This window comes from Lepidochelys kempii, chromosome 5 (genome assembly GCF_965140265.1).
Source record: "Lepidochelys kempii isolate rLepKem1 chromosome 5, rLepKem1.hap2, whole genome shotgun sequence".
NCBI lineage: Eukaryota > Metazoa > Chordata > Testudines > Cheloniidae > Lepidochelys > Lepidochelys kempii.
In genome coordinates this window covers 103568171-103583486 of record NC_133260.1, presented here as the reverse complement: position 1 = coordinate 103583486, position 15316 = coordinate 103568171, and the positions used below count along the sequence as shown (strand labels likewise).

The window sequence follows — 15316 nt, the reverse complement described above, 5'->3', positions numbered from 1 at the left end:
GACATAAGGGAGGCATTGATAGGGTGTTAAGGGAAAGTGGGGTGATTGTCCTTCCTATCCTTCTTTCATTTAAGACACTTTCAATTTGGGGTGCTGCTGGATCCTCAAAGTACAGGTGGCACCAGGGGCCCAAAGCATCATTTTACAACTGCATCTGTTTAACAGATGCAGTTGTAAAATTTTAGACAGGTAAGGGGGTGTCAGAGGAGACAGGGAGAGTGTGGGGCCCCCGGACTGGGGGAGGAGTCACATGGAGGGTCACGTGCCCTCCCTTGTGTCCCTTCCATGAGTGCAGTACCAACAAGAAATTATTTCTACTTGTACCACTGTTTAGGATGCGGGTACAAAGCACTGTTCACTCAAGTGAGTACAGATAAGAACGGTTACTTTGGGAGGCAGCACTAGTATTATGTTAGCGGCCAGATCCCGCGCTCTCAGGAGTCAATAGGGACGTTAAAACAGGAGCAGAACCTAAGCGGTAAGTCTTTATCAGCTAGTTATAGGGGTTTTTGAGTCACATGACATTAAAACCAATGGAAGTCATGGCTCAAAACATCAGGCACTACTCTGAGGTCTTACTTCTGAGCTGATATAGTCTTTATTCAGGACACACGCCCATCGACTGCGATAACAGTCATGCTCAAATAAGGAGAACTGGGCTGGGCTTTCACCATGCATCTCTCACATGGTTTAGAAGATCATCCTTTTTAAAAAATAATTGATATAAAGAAACAGAACGACATTCCTAACCATACAGTACTGCTAGGTCTGCTCACTTAACTACCTTACTTGGGTTCCAAATTCAACTTTGCCAGCTTTTTACATTGTAAATATAGAGCCATATTCTGAGATCTTTACTCAGGAAAAACCCTTTGACTTCATTGGTGGGGTTTAGGGACCTGCATCAAAATGGGTGGCCATAACACGCCATCAATTTTTAAACAGAACTGCTCATTGTAATGGCCATTATAAGGACTTCTGGATTTGCCCATTAGTAAGCAATTTGTTTTTCTTGCACCCTCTTGAAATCCCAAAGCATCAATTGGTGACACAATCCCTTTTCTTCACTGCGTTAGATGAGTGTGTATCTATCTGAAGCACAGATCCCTCCCTTTCACTTTCTCCCTTATTTTCCCAGTGGAGAAAAGGGACTCTCTAACATAGTGGAGAAAGTCATAAAAAAAATCAATGGCTGGAAACTGAAGCTAGACACATGCAAATTGGAAAGCAGGCACAAATTTGTAACATTGGAACAAACTACCAAAGGAAGTGGTGGATTTGCCATGTCTTCCCATCAAGACTGGGTGCCTTTCTGAAAGATGTGTATTAGCCAAACAAAAGTTGTTTGGCTCACTACAGAGGTAAGTGGGTGAAATGCAATGGTTTGTGATATACAGGAGGTTAGACTAGGGGATCTAATGAATATATATTAATCTATTAATTCAAACTGATGAATGTAGGGAAACATGAGATGGAAAAGGTGATATGTATCCCAAAATAGGAAGACAGAGATATCTAGGTGACATTTTGTTAGGAGATCCTCCTGTCTGATGACACAAACATTGGATGAAAGTCACATGGATGGAGAAGATCAGGGGAAGGTCCTCTGAACCACTTAAGATCTGCCTAAAGGTTATACAGGGCGTCTGCTGCCTGAATGGCCATGCAGGGGAAGCTGTGCACATTGGCCAGTGCAGAAGTCCATGTAAGGGAAAGGACAGGGTGGGCCGGGGAATGGCTGCACATTTGTTTTACATGATCCAGTTGCCCTGTGCCCCATGTGACTGAGGTGGAAGCTGCTATTGTTGCCCATATGCTGCAGGCTTGAGGGGCTGCACACCATCCTGGCCATGGGTTGGGCATGGCTTTCATCTCAGTGTGAGTTTTGCCCAAGGAAAGACTTCAGGATTTAGTCCTTTAAGTTTATGTAAGGCTGCATGAATTATATAGCAAAGGAAGCTGACAACAAATGAGAGGCGAAGAAAACCAGAAGATGGAAATAAGCCACTGGAATTCTTCCTTAAAGGGACATTGCATTAATTCAGATTTCATTATGGGTAGTAAGAACATAAGAACAGCTAGTATAGTCAGACCAATGGTTTCTCTAGCCCCATATCCTGTCTTCTGACCGTGGCCAGGGCCAAGTGCTTCAAAGATAATGACAGAACAGGTAATCATCATTCCCGGTCATCCACTCCCAGCTTCTGGCAGTCAAAGGCTAGGGACACCCAGAGCATGGGGCTGTATCTCTGAGCATCTTGGCTAATAGCCATTGGCGGACCTGTCCTCCATGAACTTACCTAATTCTTTTTTGAACCGAGTTATAGTTTTGGCTTTCACAACATCCCCTAGCAATGAGTTCCACAGGTTGACTGTGAGTTGTGTGAAAAGCACTTCCTTTTGTTTGTTTTAAACCTGCTGCCTATTAATTTCATTGGGTGATCCCTGGTTCTTGTATTATGTGAAGGAGTTAATAACTCTTCCTTATTCACTTTCTCCATACCATTTATGATTTTGTAGACCTCTGTAATATCCTCCCTTAAATGTCTTTTCCAAGTTGAACAGTCCCAGTCTTTTTTATCTTGTCCCATGAAAGGATAGTGAGGAAAGTCTTGGCACTGGACTGAGAGTCAGAAGACCTGGGTTCTATTCCCAATTCTAACCACTATCTTCCTGTGTCCTTGAGCAAGTCACTTCACCATTTTGTGCCTCCATTTCCCCACTGTAAAGCAGGGATAACGGCCCCATCCAAGCAACGTGCTTTGAGATATAAGGATGAAATGCACTAAATACAAGCTAAGTATTTTATTACATGTATGCATATGACATACCTCTGCTACGACAACCTCTTTAGGATAATATGCTGTATCTAAGAGTTGGAAAAAATGCAATGAGCAGCTCATTGATTAATATTGTTATTGCCTTGGGAACAAATCTGATAAAGGACTTTATTAAAGCTTTAATATCTTTTAGAAGGAGAGTGTTTGTACAAATACTTCACATTAGGCCTTTCTCCAGCAGCTGGAAAATTACCCAGTGAAAAAAGTGAAAAAACATAAGTTAGTAGGAATTTTGATCTCTGCCTGTATTTCCCTTTAATATTTTTGAACAAACAAAAGAGTCAGTGAGTCATATTTTACTCACCAAATTGCTCAACCACATTTCAATGTAAATCTGGGGGCTATGTTGTACAGTCTTAGGTCCAGAGATAGTCAGTTTTGTATGTCTTGTTATGTGTGATGCTAGGCTTAATCTTCAGGCCTTAAATTAATCAATGTATAATGTTTAAGTGAGCAAGCCAAACAGATGTAGGTTTACTCTTTATCTGAACTCAGAAGCTGATAGAAAGAACCACAACCACTTCATCAGCTATTCTTCATTCTATTCTTCATGCCATGGGACCAAAGCAAGCCCCTGCTCTGAACATTCCCAAACTTTGTGGCTTTGGCCCATCATATCTACTTCATCCACACATGGAATAAGAAGTTAGTAGGGGCTGTATTTGCCTTTTGTTATTTATCCCTTAAGGGCATGATCTTGCAAGATGCTGCACACTTTCTGGGAGTGGCTGAGCGCCTCCACCTCCCCAAAGGTGCACAGCAAATTGCTGGCTTGGTCCCTAATTTAGAATCTAAAAGTCATTAAAATATCAGCCTTTTTCCTATACATTCATAATGGAAGGAAAACAAAACCTGAACTTTGGGGATTTGGATAAAATGGAACTTGGATCCAAATGGACCTGCGTTTGGTTTTGCAGAACCCAAACATGACTTCCTCAGCCCATCTCTGTTTTTAATTCATAGAATATTACTTACAGAAAGCTAGGAAAAGGTCACAGTAAGGGATTGATCTTGTTCCAATTAACTTCAATGGGCATTTTACCATTGACAGGGAAATGTATATAAATCAGAAATTGGGAATTGTAGAAAACTGATAAAGGAAGCAAAACTTACTAAACTTAGACATTTTTAAATTAGCTAGTATGGATAACTTGCACCCAAGTGTTTTAAAAGAGCTAGCTGAGGAGCTCTCTGGAACATTAACATTAATGGTCAATAACTCTTGGAACAGTGGACAAATTTCAGAAGTCTAGAAGAAAGCTAATGTGACCATATTTAAATGGGTGAACGGGCCAACGTGGGTAATTTTAGGCCTGTCAGCCTAACATCAAGCCTGGGAGAAATAATGGAATGGCTGATCAGGTAATCAGATAATAAAATGAAGGTGACAGCTAGAGGCGTTCTGTTATTTTCTTTGTTGGGCCTGTCCTGGAGTAGGTAACTTCTGGGTACTCTTCTGGCTCTGTCAGTCTGTTTCTTCACTTCAGCTGGTGGGTATTGTAGTTGTAAGAACTCTTGATAGAGATCTTGTAGGTGTTTGTCTCTGTCTGAGGGGTTGGAGCAAATGCGGTTGTATCGGAGAGCTTGTCTGTAGACAATGGATCGTGTGGTGTGGTCTGGATGAAAGCTGGAGACATGTAGCTAAGTATAGCGGTCAGTAGGTTTCCGGTATAGGGTGGTGTTTATGTGACCATCGCTTATTAGCACTGTAGTGTCCAGGAAGTGGATCTCTTGTGTGGACTGGTCCAGGCTAGGTTGATGGTGGGATGGGAAAGTAATATAATTAATGCCAATCAACAACGGTTTAGGAAAATAGATCCTATCAGTCTAACTTGCTTTATTTATTTTTGTACGAGACTACAAGTTTGGTTGATAAAGATAATTGTCATTGATATAATATATTTAGACTTCTGTAAGGCATCGACTTGGTACTATCCAACATTTAGATTAAGAAATTAGAATAATATAAAATTAACATAACACATATTAAATGGATTAAAAACTGGCTAACTGACGGGTCTTGAAGAGTAAATGGGGAATCATCACTGAATGGGTATGTTTTTAGTGGGGTCCCACAGGAATCAGTTCTGGGCCTTTGTTATGTAAACATTTTTATCAATGACCTGGAAGAAAACACAAAATCACCACAGATAAAGTTTACAGATGACACAATAATTGAGGGAGTGATAAATAATGAAGAGGACAGAGCGATCTGGATTTCTTGCTAAGCTGGGCACAGCAAACAATATGCATTTTAATATGGCCAAATGGAACATTATACATCTAGGAACATAATAGGTATGTCATATTTACAGGACAGGGAACTCTGTCCCGGGAAACAATGAGTCCAAAAAAGATTTGGGCGTCATCACGGACAGTCAGTTAAACATGAACTCCCAGTGCAACACTGTGGCCAGAAAGGCTAAAGTGATCCTCGGAAGAACAACCAGGTGAATCTTCAGTAGGAGAAGGGAGGTTGTATTACCTCTGTATTTGGCAATGGTGCAACTGCTACAGAATACTGTGTCCAGTTCAATTCAACAGGAATGTTGATAAATTGGAAGAGCTTCAGAGAAAAGTAATGAGAATGATTAAAAGATTGGAAAACACATCTGCAAATAATGGCATGGAGGAGCTCAATCTGTTAGCTTTAACCAAGAGACAGTAAAGGGGTGACTTGATCATGGTTTATAAATCCCTATACAGGGAACAACATTTTGATAATGGACTCTTCAATCTAGCAGACAAAAGTCTAACAAGATCTGATAGCTGGATTTTGAAAGCGAGACACATTCAAACTAGAAATATGATGAACATTTTTTAACAGTAAGGGTTCTTAACTACTGGAACAATTTACCCAGGGTTGTGATGGATTCTCCATAATCTGATAATTTTTAAATCAGGACTGGATGTTTTTCTAAGAGAGATGTTCTAGCTGAAATAGAAATTAATTATGAGAAGTCCTATGGGCTCTGTAGTACAAGAGGTCAGACTAGATGATCTCAACGATCCTTTTGGGTTTTATAATCTGTGAAGATCAGGATGCACATATTTTAGCTAACTTAATGACAATCCCTTGAATGTGTTTTTGAATGGGACAGATGTGGCACAAATTCTAACCTTAGCCTCTGTAGGACTCGTTTACTTTGAAAATATATGACATATCCATTCTGTGCGAAAAATCAAAAGGTGAAAACTGTGCTAAAATGCTCATTTCTAATACCCACTCAGGCATGAACTGTAACTGAGTCGCTCAGATCCTGTGTTCAGTGTTAGTAGAAACTTTTCCCCTGACAAACATTCTGACTGTGTAGTCACACTTACATATAAGCAAATCCTGCAGCCCTAAGTCAAGCAAAGCTTTGTTTGGACCTACTGAATTCAGATGCCTTCAAGAGTGTCTAAAACAGAAACAAGTTGGCTGTACTTTTTTTAAACTTAAGTGAAGCAAAAATCAAATCAAATCAACCAATCAATCCAAACTATTGCACACGTCTCTGCCTGCAGCATTCTGGGAAGTATTTTACACCTAATCCAGATCGCATTTACAGACTAATGGAGACCCTCTGTCCTGAACATGGTAACGAATGACCCTTCAGAACTGCAGTCTGACCTGATGGAATGCATTAGCTTGCTAAAACAAAAGGATTTTCCCTTATAGAGGGAGGCCAAAGGAGCTTTATTAGCATTTAAGTGCAGAGTGACTGCAGGGTAGAGGTAGAGTGTGAAGCAATACAAAAAATAAATCTAAAGGGCTATCCTGCTCCTCCCGTCATGGGAAATTTGCCATGGATTTCATTTCTAGAATACTGTTACCTTCTGCACAGTTGGCAAACACAAGTGACCAACTGAGCTCACCCACATTATTGTGTCAAATGGAACACGTTGCATATATATCATGAAGGTTATTAAAATTAAGGCCCTGATCCTACAGGACGGAGGGGCCTATATTTACAGCCTGCAACAGTGAGCGCACATTGGCGTACATGCCTTCCACATTTGGTGCATGAACAGTACTGTCATGGTGCCACTAAAACTCTGGTTACAAGATACAAGCTTGCAGAGAATTTAAGACTTGGACTGAGAGTCAGCAATCTTGCGTGTAAGCAGCAGGAGGGCAAATGGTACAATCGCTCCAGCTTGCTTCCTGGGACTTAGTAAAGGCCAAGTCCTGAACCCAACACGTAGCCAGTATAAGAAGGTTCTGCACTGGGAGAATCAGAGATGGAAGCCTCCCCCACAGACTACTACTGCAGCCTCAAAGCTGCAATAGCCTCAACAGCCACTGGGCTCTCCACTGCAGTTCACAGTCTTAAATCACCCGCTGTCCACCACAAAAAACACTTCTCTGCTGCCCCCAACCTCCCACCAGCGTCAATGCTCTGTGATACACAGGGAAAGCAAATCTGTGCAGTACTTTGCTGTATTCAGAAGCATTTCAGTCCTGGGAGAGAGAGTAAAGTTTGCACCCCCTATATCATGTCTAATTTAATTAGAGTGGAGCCCTCTCTTATAGCACAATCACTTTCCCCCCTTCACTATACTTGGAGGAAAAAGAAAAGGAGTACTTGTGGCACCTTAGAGACTAACCAATTTATTTGAGCATGAGCTTTCGTGAGCTACAGCTCACTTCATCGGATGCATACCGTGGAAACTGCAGCAGACTTTATATACACACAGAGAATATGAAACAATACCTCCTCCCACCACACTGTCCTGCTGGTAATAGCTTATCTAAAGTGATCATCAGGTTGGGCCATTTCCAGCACAAATCCAGGTTTTCTCACCCTCCACCCCCCCACACAAATTCACTCTCCTGCTGGTAATAGCCCATCCAAAGTGACAACTCTTTACACAATGTGCATGATAATCAAGTTGGGCCATTTCCTGCACAAATCCAGGTTCTCTCACCCCCCTCCCAAAAACCACACACACAAACTCACTATCCTGCTGGTAATAGCTCATCCAAAATGACCACTCTCCCTACAATGTGCATGATAATCAAGTTGGGCCATTTCCAGCACAAATCCAGGTTTTCTCACCCCCACCCCCACCCCAATACACACACAAACTCACTCTCCTGCTGGTAATAGCTCATCCAAACTGACCACTCTCCAAGTTTAAATCCAAGTTAAACCAGAACATCTGGGGCGGGGGGGGGGGGGGGGTAGGAAAAAACAAGGGGAAATAGGCTACCTTGCATAATGACTTAGCCACTCCCAGTCTCTATTTAAGCCTAAATTAATAGTATCCAATTTGCAAATGAATTCCAATTCAGCAGTTTCTCGCTGGAGTCTGGATTTGAAGTTTTTTTGTTTTAAGATAGCGACCTTCATGTCTGTGATTGCGTGACCAGAGAGATTGAAGTGTTCTCCGACTGGTTTATGAATGTTATAATTCTTGACATCTGATTTGTGTCCATTTATTCTTTTATGTAGAGACTGTCCAGTTTGACCAATGTACATGGCAGAGGGGCATTGCTGGCACATGATGGCATATATCACATTGGTGGATGTGCAGGTGAACGAGCCTCTGATAGTGTGGCTGATGTTATTAGGCCCTGTGATGGTGTCCCCTGAATAGATATGTGGGCACAATTGGCAACGGGCTTTGTTGCAAGGATAAGTTAGTGGTTCTGTTGTGTGGTATGTGGTTGTTGGTGAGTATTTGCTTCAGGTTGCGTGGCTGTCTGTAGGCAAGGACTGGCCTGTCTCCCAAGATTTGTGAGAGTGTTGGGTCATCCTTTAGGATAGGTTGTAGATCCTTAATAATGCGTTGGAGGGGTTTTAGTTGGGGGCTGAAGGTGACGGCTAGTGGTGTTCTGTTATTTTCTTTGTTAGGCCTGTCCTGTAGTAGGAGGATTACTCTAGCTGGAAGTACAGTTTGCATAATATGGCACATGGAAACAATTTGTGACAGTAATTCTACACTTCATTACACATGGAGCATTGCCATAGCAAAGCGCAGCATAAGCAGGTCATGCGCATGTGTGTTTTTTCCTAAATATACTAAAAATTCTCTTTAGATTTGCAAAACTACTTCACAGGGATTGCCATACAGAATCAGACAGAGTGCAAGAACTTTAAAGCAATGCATCATGAAAGCTGATGCAAACTTGCAGATCTCATCATTTGTAAGCACAGAAATATGTCTCAGTGCCTTGAAATTAAGTTCACTTGCCTCTAGCATCAATTGGGGTAGGGTTGAATGTCTTGTCTTTGACAGGTTTCTTGAGACCTCTATGTCACTAGTTTGAGTTATATACATTCACAGTCTACAGTGGCTTGGATCCAAGCAGCTGCACCTTCTGTGTTCCCAGGAGTCAGGACACAATTTCATGTGGATGCTAGTGCTTGGCCTTTATCTCCTCCATGGTCCTCTGGCCCCGTCTAGCTACCCAAGAGGGCAGTCTGCTTTTCCATCGGAGGGCACAATATAGCTCCATGTGCAGTAGTCACAGCAGCCTTGTCTGCTAGAGGGAATTAACTCAGTGACAAAGAGTTGTCTTTGGAAGTTTCATTGTCATATTTTTCCAAAGCATGAAGGTAAAACCAACCTGCAAAATAAACACCACCACCTCTAAACGCCCCCGGCCACCAACATTCTAAGGCCCCTGCCAAGTGATGCAGGTTATGGAGCTGGAAAACTGCAACAAAAAATTCTTAAAATATTCATTCTTTCATGCAAAAATGTATGTGACACTTACCTTCTCCATCATGTCATATGCAACCACAAGCTGGTACAATAGGCAATCTTCCAATTTCTTTAATGCAACAAGGGCCAGCACTTCAGAGACAGGCATGCACAAATATCTATATGCATGACTAATGTATCTGCACAAATACCAGATGTATGTGTGCCAATCAGATATTTGTGACACACGTAGCCAGTCAAGCAGATAACTGGAAGTTATTTATACACACAGACCTATTTTACTGGCATATGGTAGGTATAGGCTCATGTTCTTTATTTGGCAAATTGGGCCATTAAAATTCTTATTCAACTTAAAATTCACATATAGGTTGGTGGGTGAAAACCAACCATGGACACTAGAGATTTGAAGCGGTTACCACCTACTGGACTGAGGCTTCAGGCACTTGCTGGAACCAATTAAGGCAGACAGGCTAATTAGGACACCTGGAGCCAATTAAGAAGCACCTAGAATCAATTAAGACAGGCAGGCTAATCAGGGCACCTGATTTAAAAAGGACGTCACTCCAGTTAGTGAGGTGCGCGCAAGGAGCTGAGAGTGAGAAGGCGTGCTTCTGGAGGACTGAGGAGTACAAATGCTATCTGGCATCAGGAGAAAGGTCCTTGATAAGGATACAAAAGGTGTTGGGAGGAGGCCATGGGGAAGTAGCCCAGGAAATTGTAGCTGTCACACAGGTGTTACATGAAATAGTGTAGACTGCTGTGATCCACAGGGCCCTGGACTGGAACCCGGAATAGAGGGCGGGCCTGGGTTCCCCCCATCTCCCTATTGGATACAGGAGGTGTTGACCTGGACTGTGGAGCCCATCAGAGGGGAAGGTCCCTGGCCTGTCCCCCGACCCACTACGTGGACCAGCAGAGAGTGTGGGGATTGTTCTCCTTCCTTTTCCCCATGCTGGCCAGTGATGAGGTTAGCTGAGTGAATAGCAGGTTTGAGCCACTAGCAAAAGTGGCCAAAGTGAGGGCCACCATGAATCTCTGAGGCGAGCAAATCCGTCAAGAAGCGCAGGACAGAGGAGGAACTTTGTCACAGCATACAACTTGAATTATCATTACTCCATGGAAGTGGTCCATCAGAAGTGAGGCAGATTGCCTTCCCACAGCTCATGCTATGCCTGGTCTATGTATAAACAGGAATCTGATCTGTAGAGCTGCCAAATCAACACCATTCACATAAGCGCTAAAATCAATTTTAATAAAGTTCTTACCAGAGTGCCCTGGAGAACTGGTGCTTCTTCTTCAAAGATTGGCCGATCTGTGAAACTGCCTAGCCTTTTTTCTACCCTATTTTATTTCCCTTTAAAGCAATGAGCAAATGAGAGTCATTGTAAACATTCCACTGTCAAGCTGCACAAACCAGTTGTTTTGTCTGGGTGGGGTTATGGGCTAACACTCTAATGCTACGGTTTGGTTGAGCGCAGGACACTTTATGACATAATTACTTCACTGCTTAGGAATCTGCTGCCTGGTCAACTTGTGGCACACCATGTTTGCGGAGAGTAATTTTCAACATCTTCTAAAAATCGTTGTTGTAACCATCCAAAATCTTTATTCAGGTGGATTCCAGAAGCCTGAGTATCACTCCAAATTAGTAACTTAACTAGGGTTGGATCTGTACTTTTACTCCTATTAATCACATCTTGTACATTTAAACTTCTAGATCATTGGTCCCCTGTGTTTAAGCAGTCATCCCAAATATAGTACCTTCAGTATAAATGGATGGTAGCTTATCAAAGAATCCACTTCAAAGGAGGACATTTATTTTCCCGCAAAACTTCAGACATGTTATTGGTTTGTATTATAAATTTTTTTGTATAAACTGCACATTGTTGTTCTTTTACTAAGGTAAATTAAAACAAACATACTGGTAAATCAGTACACCTTATTTACAGTCTAGTACTTACAGGTTAGAAGAGATTAAAACCCAAGTTTCCAAAAAAAGACATGCCACACATAATTTGGGTGTGTATCTCATAGTAGCTGGGTATGGAGATAAAGAGATATAGGGGGCTTGCAGCACTCACTTGCTACCCTCAACTCCCTTATAGGGCCATCCCACCATGTGACATAGGTGAACAAATGAAGACTGGGAGAGATAAAGATGATGCATATATTTTAAAAAAAATCTGGGTATAATTTACCAATACCCGGCTGACTGGGTGCTAACCCTGTCACAGAGGATACATACAGCAGCAAGGAGTGGAATGTACAGAGAATATTCCCAGCCAGCACTTTGGAATAAAGTAAGAGCTGCTCCAAACAAGCCACACAGCCTTGACACCAAATTCAGTGCATACTAGGACAGGATTTTGGGAGTTTAGGGTCTGATCCTGTCTCTGCTGAAGTCAATGTGGAAGCTTCGTTGATTTCAGTGGTGCAGGACAAGACCTTTAGTCCATAATCTGTGGCTACCCATGCAAGGCAGACAATCAGATAAATACTTCATGGTGCAGTCTCAGTGCTTTGATTCAATGAATTGAAATAAACTGGGGCATAAGAGCATTGGGCACACAATACTTACAAAAGAGAGATATCAATAATGTCTGATCGTGCTCTCTGAAACTTTCAGGGAGGCAAATCAGGTTAGAACCAACAAACTCACTAACATTAAAGGAAGAAGACAGGGAGTCTTGTAACTGTTTGCATAAGTAGGAAGGATTAATCATGCTGACAAAAACAGTATTTACCAGACTTATGATGTCTGAATAACTATAGTCCTGCTATGTGTTTTTCAGAATCAATTTTTTATTCACAATGAAACCAAGAGCTTCCCACTACTTACCTGTATCAAGCAAAATGAGCAATGTACTCTTCTACTTAGACTGTCCCCCCCCACCCAGTAATTCCAAGTAATTTCAGGGCTGTACTCTCTACTAGTAAGTTTTTCAATATATTCAAAAGTGACAGTCTGGGCGGCATATATCTCATTGTGGATGCCATTTTCATTAGGGGGAGGAGTGGCAAGCCCACAGCACCTTGAGATGAGAATATCTCGTGTCTTCCCCAGAGGCAAAAATGATAATATGTAACCATTATATAGCTGTTCAAGATGTTACACAAGTAATCAAAAGCCATGAGATGGGTGCATATTTAGGTTTTACAGATGGAGACTGTTTTTGCCCAAAGCTACACAGCAAGCCTGTAGCAGAGCTGGGACTAGTCTTTTGGAGTTCCAGATTCTAGTGTTCATTGAATTAGACTTGCCATCTCTTAATTAACCAAAAAGTTACTACCTGGCAGTTTAAAACACACAACATAGAACTCTAGTGCCCCATCAAGGTTCTGAAGAGTAAGGACACAATTCCACATAATAAATTACACAGCCCAGCAATAAAACGTTGAGTTACATGATTTACGTCATGTGACACACGCTGCAGCATTTTGTGACATGTCCTGAATATCAATGAAGGCATGAAATGCTTTTCAGATATAGTAATATCAACAAGGCTGTGCCATGGCGTACACTACATCTCAGCTCCCTTCACTGATGTGCATGACAGGGTACAAAATATTACAGCTTTATGCATCCAATGAAGTGAACTGTAGCTCACGAAAGCTTATGCTCAAATAAATTGGTTAGTCTCTAAGGTGCCACAAGTACTCCTTTTCTTTTTGCGAATACAGACTAACACAGCTGTTACTCTGAAACCTGTCACTTTTCACAGTAATTTCTACACATTGTATTAAAAAAACAGAAGAAAAAGTCACCCCTATTTTGCTCTTCCCAGAAGTTTTCCAAGGTGATAATTATCGCATTCATATCAGTTTAGAGGAGCGGTTTATCTTTTGAAAATTCAGGGTGCTAGTCTGGGGAAAACAAAATTTAAAAGGGGGAAAAAAGCCTCATTTAGAAAAATCAATGCAATTTTATTTTTCTAAATAAATGTGTAGGCAGATTGCTACAAAAAACACAATTTCAAGTGCAGTACATAATGAGTATTGTTGCCTCCAATAATTTACAGCACACTATTAATCATATACCTAGCCTTCCGTTGAATTCCTATGTGGGTCCAACATGAACCTATCATGTTACAGATGCATTTCTTACAATGGTAATGGATAAGGATGTATTCTCATGATCTTCTAACGGTGTAATACTATATCAATCACAGCATATTGCATCAATATAGTTTATAAAGGATTATGACCATTGTAACAGCCAGTGGTTGTTTTGAAATAGTTTTATTTTAAATTAGTCATCCTCATTGGTTGTCATTCTGAGGAAAACTACTTCAATTTGTGGCCATGTGCTTACTACTTTTTCCTTGTATAAGAGCAGTCCAATACTAAACTAACATATGTGCATTAGCATCTACCACTTACCTCTGGTGTGTGAAAAAAATCTTTCCTGATGGGATATTTCATCATTTGGAAATTTGAAAGATACCCAACAAACATTAAAAAAGGAACCCCAACCAAACTCCTCACCCACAAAGATTGCCGCCACACACGACAATACCCAGATGTGATACATTTAGTCCACCAAAACTCTGTGGCTATGCAATTGTGTTGCCACCTTTCCCAAATGATCAGAACAGTCCTGTTTTGGAGTGTTTGGAATACTGGATAAGCAAACAAACCCACACAATTTTTCTAACAGTAAAATAAAGGATCTGAAATAAAACAATTTACAAATCAGACACCTAGTCAAAAGATCTCTCGCCCCCCCCACACACACCTCCGGGAGCAAGAAAGTTGAACTACATCAGTATAGGCAAACATCTTTTTACATATTCCAATTTTTAAAAAAGTTTAATGGCAAATATTTCTTCTATATCCCCACGCCAGGAGTTCACTGAGCTTGAACAAAGTCCATAACATCAGTAAGAGATTTTCCACTGTCTTATGGTCCTTATCTAATGCCCACTCAAGATTCAGACCTTGATCCTGCAAACACTTATGTACACACTTGACCTCATAAATGCAAACAGTTTCAGGAAGGGCCATGCAACTACTCATATGCATAACATTACGTACGTAAGTGTTTTCAGTATTGAGGCCTTTGACAAATTCTGTATATGTACAACTTAAAAACAACTATTGTTCTAGTTTGAGTTCAGTTTATTTCAATGTTGGTATTTCTTTGATGGGGCTCTGTAATCCCCCCCGCCCCATACACATTCTGACAAATTATTTGCTCTGCAATTCTCTTTTTGGTCATCTTTGTTAAGGTCTCCTTCCTTAACTCCTCCATAAAAAGGTAAAACTGTCAATACTTTTAAAGACAGTTGCATACAGCAACCACCACATTAGTCTGGGGGGAAAGAAGGAGAAGAGGTCCAACCATCTTCTATGCACGATGCTAAACTACATCTCTGCTGTACTCGTTTTGACGTCAAATTTTCGTAAAAGCTGCGGATGTTTCATCATTTGATTGTCTTGCTAAGGTTGGAAAATCCAATGCCAACACATGTCATTAAGACTTTCTCTCCACCCTGGAGCTCTTCGTGAGATGGCTTGGTTTCTATTTTGAACATAATCTGGAAGAAGCTTCTCAAATGTCGCAGAAACTCAATTCTGAAAAGGAGAGGGGACAAGTGAGTTTTTTCTCTCTGTTTTTTTTTTTATTAAAAGAAAAGAAGTGATCTTCAACAAATCAGTTACTCATCTGGTTAACACAGCGGTCTTGTCCTGTAAGTAGAGCACAGACTAACATTCAATGAGATATGCAATGTAGTTGAAGCTGTGTCTGTCCCAGGATTTTAGAGAGACAAGGTGGGTGAGGTAATATCTATTATTGGACCAACTTCTGTTGGTCAGAGAGA

The 15316-nt window shown here is 41.2% G+C and overlaps 1 protein-coding gene across 3 annotated transcripts in view; it reads right to left on the bottom strand.

The window, feature by feature from the left end:
- Nucleotides 1–2297: 2297 nt before the first annotated feature.
- The window catches only part of RCL1 (RNA terminal phosphate cyclase like 1), a 57064-nt gene continuing 44045 nt past the window's right edge, over nucleotides 2298–15316 (bottom strand). The window contains exon 9 of one of the 3 annotated variants that reach the window (XM_073345256.1): nucleotides 2298–4590. In XM_073345256.1, the coding sequence (XP_073201357.1) occupies nucleotides 4482–4590 (109 nt within the window). In that variant the 3' untranslated portion in view covers nucleotides 2298–4481. The other 2 variants (XM_073345257.1, XM_073345255.1) reach the window with 2 other exon arrangements.